This window comes from Mauremys reevesii, linkage group 1 (genome assembly GCF_016161935.1).
Source record: "Mauremys reevesii isolate NIE-2019 linkage group 1, ASM1616193v1, whole genome shotgun sequence".
Lineage (NCBI taxonomy): Eukaryota > Metazoa > Chordata > Testudines > Geoemydidae > Mauremys > Mauremys reevesii.
This window is the reverse complement of record NC_052623.1, coordinates 4,716,651-4,723,230: the sequence shown is the minus strand read 5'-3', so window position 1 is coordinate 4,723,230 and position 6,580 is coordinate 4,716,651. Positions and strand designations below refer to the sequence as shown.

General features: G+C 42.0%; 1 protein-coding gene across 1 annotated transcript; it reads right to left on the bottom strand.

The window, feature by feature from the left end:
* Nucleotides 1-2,662: 2,662 nt before the first annotated feature.
* LOC120396136 (olfactory receptor 52E4-like) lies at nt 2,663-3,610 on the bottom strand. The gene has a single exon (XM_039521075.1). The coding sequence runs from the start codon at nt 3,608-3,610 to the stop codon at nt 2,663-2,665; it is 948 nt and encodes a 315-aa protein (XP_039377009.1).
* Between the last annotated feature and the right edge of the window lie 2,970 nt (nt 3,611-6,580).

The window sequence follows — 6,580 nt, the reverse complement described above, 5'->3', positions numbered from 1 at the left end:
AACTTTTGGGTATAGATGTGGGGATCTGCATGAGAACCTCTACGCTTAATTACCAGCTTCGATCTGGTTTTGCTGCCAGCACCCAAATTATTTAAGAATTATTTGGGAAACTCTGGCTACCTCCCCCCAGAATATCTCCCTCTACCAATTCCCTGGTGAACACTGATCCAAACCCTTGGATCTTAAAATGAGGAGAAATTAACCATTGCCCCTTCTTCCCCCCTCCCAATTCCTGGTGAGTCCAGATCCAACCCCGTTGGATCTTAAAACAAGGAAAAATCAATCTTAAAACAAGGAAAAATCAATTAGGGTCTTTAAAAAGAAGATTTTTCATTAAAGAAAGAACCTTCTCTGAACCTTTTCTAATGCCAGCATATCTTTTTTGAAATGAGGAGACCACATCTGTATGCAGTATTCAAGATGTGGGCGACCCATGGATTTATATAAGGGTAATAAAATATTCTCCATTTTATTCTCTGTCTCTTTTTAATGATTCCTTACATCCTGTTTGTTTTTTTGACCGCTGCTTCACACTGCGTGGATTTCTTCAGAGAACCGACTCCAAGATCTGTTTCCTGATTAATTGTATCAAAGTTAGCCCCCATCATATTGTATGTATAGTTGGGGTTATATATTCCAATGAGTTGAATAGGATTGGTCCTAGGACTGACCCTTGGGGAACACCACTAGTTATGCCTCTCCATTCTCAAAATTTACCATTTATTCCTATTCTTTGTTCCCTGTCTTATAGCCAGTTCTCAGTCCATGAAAAGATCTTCCCTCTTAGCCCATGACAACTTAATTTACGTAAGAGCATTTGGTGAGGGACCTTGTCAAAGGCTTTCTGGAAATCTAAGTACACTATGCCAAATGGATCCTCCTTGTCTGTATGTTTGTTGACCCCTTCAAAGAACTCTAATAGATTGGTAAGACACAATTTCCCTTTACAGGAACCATGTTAACTTTTGCCCAACAAGTTATGTTCTTCTATGTGTCTGACAATTTAATTCTTTATAATTGTTTCAACTAATTTGCTCGGTACTGACGATAGACTTACTGGTCTGTAATTGCCGGGATCACCTCTAGAGCCCTTTTTAAATATTGGCGTTACATTAGCTATCTTCCAATCATTGGGTACAGAAGCTGATTTAATGGACAGGTTACAAACCAGAGTTAACAGTTCAACAAATTCACATTTGAGTTCTTTCAGAACTCTTGGGTGAATGCCATCTGGTCCCGGTGACTTGTTACTGTTAAGTTTATCAATTAATTCCAAAGCCTCTTCTAGTAACACTTCAATCTGTGACAATTCCTTAGATTTGTCACCTACAAAGGACGGCTCATGTTTGGAAATCTCCCTAACATCCTCAGCCATGAAGACTTAAGCAACTAATTCATTTAGTTTCTCCACAATGACTTTATCATCTTTCAGGGCTCCTTTTGTATCTCAATCGTCCAGGGGCCCCACTGGTTCCTGCTTCTGATGTACTTAGAACACATTTTGTTATTATCTTTTGAGATTTTGGCTAGCTGTTCTTCAAACTTTATGCTCCTTTCTATTTACCTCACTAAGGTTTGACTTTCACTTTTTAAAAGATGCCTTTTTATCTCTCACTGCTTCTTTTACATGGTTGTTAAGCCACTGTGCCGCTTTCTTAGTCCTTTTACTGTGTTTGTTGTTGTTGTTGTTGTTGTTGTTGTTGTTGTTGTTTTTTAAATTTGGGATATACATTTAAGATAGGCCTCTATTGTGGTGTCTTTGAAAAGTGTCCATTCAGCTTGCAGGGATTTCACTCTAGTCCCTGTACCTTTTAAATATTTGTTTCCCAGAGTTAAATAGATTTATTTGGAGTTTGGATCGCATTGGGAGCTGGGTGTCTGGGTGCTGGAAACAGGTAACTTGTTGAGCTGTTTTCAGTTAAGTCTGCTGCTTTGAGGGTGTGGCCCAGGCCCTGGGTCTGTGTTGCAGTAGACTAGCGTGTCTGCCTCGACAAGACAGGGTTCTGATGTCCCAAGCTGGCAGGGAAGACTGGCTCAGGGGTAATTTCAGCACATCTGGTGACAGTCCCAGGGGGATCTCTGTTACTGATCCCATCACATATATATTAAATATTTATTTTCTAAAGGGTGTTCCTTAAGTGACTTTTCACAAAATGTCAGAACATGTTTGTATTACAGCTGAGTGGATTTAACGTTCATTTACATTTCTTTCTTTCATATAGGAATTAGATACATTTTTTTCTGCCACAAAACTAAACGGTTAAAGTGGCAACGCCTAACAAAATCTGAAATGGCTCCCGAACACCTGGAGGTGGGGAGAGTGGAGGTGAAAAGGATACAGCAACTGAAAAGGGGAGGGTGAAGAGAGGAGTGAGCAACTGAAGTGGGACCTTTGTGGGGAAGAGGCAAAGCAGGGAAGGAGCCTTGGAGGAAGAGCCAGGGCAAGGGTGGGTGCAGGGGTCCAGCTTCCAGTAATTTAAAAGGTGTCAAACCCATTAATTGAACATGGTCTGATTCCCCACTTTGTCATGCAGGCGCAGCACAATAAGGTCATAAAAGGGTTTAATGTCTCTCTGACTGTCCAGGAAGTGATTCAGGAAAGAGGGCCCAGCACCATGCACCAGCCAGCTCTGCATGGAGCCTGAGTACCAGGAGAAAACATTTAGGTCCCTTTATGAATAAAGAGCTTGAGCAGCCTGCCCCGGATCTGTTTGGTCCTCACCCCATAGACGATGGGATGCAGCATGGGGGGCACCAGAAGGTACACGTTGGCAATGAGAACAAGGACATGTAGAGACACTTTGTGGCCAAACCGGTGTGTGAGGGAGGAGAAGAATTCTGGAAGGTAGAAAGATAATATGCAACAAAGGTGGGAGCCACAGGTCCCAAAAGTCTTGAGCCGGTCATCCTTTGTGGGAAGGCTGAAGATGGCCCTAAGTATTTGGATATAAGACACGGTGATAAAAAGCGCATCCAAACCTATCACAGAGAAGAGCACAAAGAGACCATAGTAACTACTGAGGCGGATGTCGGCACAGGCCAGATTCACCACGGCTATGTGCTCACAGAAAGAGTGAGGGATGATGTTGGTTCTGCAATATGGCCACCGCCTCACTAGGAAGGGATAGGGCAATGCACTTATGGCACAGCGCAGCACCACGGCTAGTCCGATCTTGGCTACAACAGAGTTTGTCAGGATGGTGGAATGTCTCAGGGGATGGCAGATGGCCACGTAGCGATCCAAAGCCAAGGCCACCAAGATCCCAGATTCCATCGCTGAGAAGCAGTGAATGAAGTACATCTGGGTGAGGCAGGCACTGAAATCGATCTCCCTGGAATTGAACCAGAAGATGCTCAGCATTTTGGGTACGGTGGCCGTGGACAGGACCAGGTCGGTGACAGCCAGCATGCAGAGGAAATAGTACATGGGCCCATGGAGGCTCTGCTCCGTCTTTACGATAAACAGGATAATGAAGTTCCCCAAGATGGCTATGATGTACATGGTGCAGAAGGGGATGGAAATCCAGACATGGGCCACCTCCAGGCCAGGAATGCCCTGCAGGATGAAGGTGGAGGGGTTGGTGATGTCAGTTGTGTTGGAATCTGACATGGAGTAGGGGTGAAGTTGTCCAACTCTGAGGCACAATGGTGTCGCCTGCATGTACTGTATGTTCCCCTGACTTCCTGTACGTGCCCAGGCTCTAGGGTGATGGTCGCAGTTCTAATGCCTGAATGGAGAGACAATGTTAATATAAGACAGTACATGCACTACTGGAGCCTATTCTCATGGGTGAAGCAGATTGGTCACTCTTGACACACTGAAAAATAACATTACAATTATTTAGAGTAATGAACTATGATCAACAACCCCTCTAATACCAATTCAATATTTTATGATACTCCATGCATCAATAATTCCTACATGGCAGGGTGGAGGAACCTTAAGAGGCAGCAGTGGGAAACACAAGTGTGGGACATTAAAGACATCACTTAAATATCCATGGTTGGTAAAGCTAAGGATCACCCCAAATCAGGTTATTATGTATATTGAGAAGAAAAGGAATCTTAGAAAATATTTAGGGTAATTCCTGTGTTTTAAATATAAACTATTAAAAAATGAAGGTAAAGATTAAAAAAAAAAATTGAAAGGATTAGGAAACAATGGAAAAGCTGGTCTTGGATTAGTTCAAGAAAAAAATTCTAAGAACATAAATAATGCTAGTCAATGACAAGGTTTATGCAAAACCAGTCTTGTCAAGCAATCCTGAAATCATTCTTTTGTTAGGGTGAACATTTGGTTTATCAAGGGAACCGTGCATGTGCAATAAGCTTTGATTTTTCTATTTCATTTTAATTTATGAAGGAAAAAGAGGGAGGTAAAATAAATAACACTCTACAATATCATTGGAGTACACACAAAATGGACTGAAGACTAGCTGACTGAGAGACCTCAGAAAGCACTTGCAGTGACTGGGACTTTTTCTAGTGAGGTTCTGCAGGGATCAGTTCTGGGCCTGATGTTATTCAATATTTTCATCACTGACCTGAAAGGAAATAGAAAATCAATGAGGATAAAATTTGTGGACGACCCAAAGATTGGCAGAGCGCTGAAAATGAGGAAGATTGATAAGATGACCAGATAAAAAGTGTAAAAAATAGAAACTAGGTGGGGGGAAATAGGCTCCTATACAAGAGTCAAATGCAATCTTATCCTCTCAGAACAGGGTATGCAGTCCTGAACCACAGTCTGGGGTACTATATTATGCGGTGCAATGACCCTGACAAGGATTTAGAGGTCATTGTTTAAAATCAACTCAAAAGGACAAAAGGACTGATGGGAAACCAAATGCATCCAGTTCTGGGGTCCACATTTTAAAAGGATGTTGGAAAATTGGAGAGGGTGCCGAGAAGAGCCACAAAAATTATTGGAGTACTTGTGGCACCTTAAAGACTAACAAATTTATTTAAGCATGAGCTTTCGTGAGCTACAGCTCACTTCATCCGAAGAAGTGAGCTGTAGCTCACGAAAGCTCATGCTTAAATAAATTTGTTAGTCTTTAAGGTGCCACAAGTACTCCTGTTTTTTTTGCGGATACAGACTAACACGGCTGCTACTCTGAAACAAAAATGATTGGAGGCTGGAGAAAAAGCCGGACCGTGAGAGACTTGAAGGGTTTCATCTCTTTAACTTATAAAAAAACCCTGATCAAGCGGACACTTTCATGGGGAAAAAAATATGCATAGGAATGGCCTCTGTAATCTAGAGGAGAAAGGCAAAACAAGGCCCAATGGATGGAAGCTGAACGTGGACAAATTCCAGCTGGAAATAATGGCCAGTGTTCAGCCCTGAGGGTGGTTAACAATTGGAACAAACAGAGAAGGGAAGTGGTGGATTCTCCAGCTCTCCATGTTGTCAGATCCAGGCCGAATGCTTTATTGCAAAATCTGCCTGAAGGCTTGATACAATTAAAACGCTATAGCAGCGCTGCCTTGGTGCTTCTGACACTACATACACCAAAGACAAGGCTCCTTCCATCAGCATAGATAATCCACCTCCCCAATAGGTGATAGCTAGGTGAATGTAAGAATTTCTCCATCTACCTTATCATGACAAAGATGACAAAGTAGTGAAATACAATCCATATAATCAAAGACAGAAAAAAACTGGGTATGTTTAGTTTGGAAAAGAGGAGATTAAAGGGGGGACGTGATAGCAGTCTTCAAATACTTCAAAAAGCTGCCATAAACAGCTGGAAGAAAGTTGTTCTCTCTTACCACAAAGGGCAGGAGAAGAGGCAATGTGTTGAAACTCCAGCATAGCAGATTTAAATTAAATCTCATGAAAAACTTCCTAACTGCAAGAAGAGGAGGCCAGGGTAGTCATGGAAGCTCCTTGAATAGAGGTTTTCCAAGGAAGTGTGGATAGCCCTCAATTTTTGATAACTAAGACACAACAAATCCTGCATCTTGGCAGAGGGATAGACTAGATGACTCTTCAGGTCCCTTCTAACCCCGTGGTACTATGATTCTATGATGTAAAATCCTAATGTAGACCCAGCCTTAGTCACACACAGACTTTGCGTCAATACAGGGGTAGCTGGGTGAAAATTAATGGGCTTGTGTTACAGAGAAGGTATGATTGGATAATCTAGTGGTCCCGTCTGACATTAAACCATATGGATCTATCAATAAAGAAAGCAGAAAAGTAGAGCAGGCAAATATATTTACTGTGTCTCATAACACACAGACAAGGGAACATTTAGTTAAATTTCAAGTCTGAACATACAACACCGATAAAAGAAACTTGTTAACATAATGCATATTTGACCTGTGGAACTTCTTGCCACTGACATTATTGGAGTGAAGAGCTGAGCTGAATGGGATACACAAGTGGTTTGGCCATTGTATGCGGTGCTGGTGGCACGACCTTTAATGAAGACTGTCTGACACCTTCAATAAGAAGACCTCATTTTCAGTTGCTTATAAGTTTGCCAAATTTTAGGCATTTGGAATGAAATTTCTCTAGCTGCATGTCTGCTTCCAGCAAAATAGTGTTTTGACAGTTTCCAGAATAACGGCT

Excerpts from the sequence above, each read along its gene's own strand:
- LOC120396136 (XM_039521075.1), bottom strand. The coding sequence starts at position 3,610 with ATGTCAGATTCCAACACAACTGACATCACCAACCCCTCCACCTTCATC.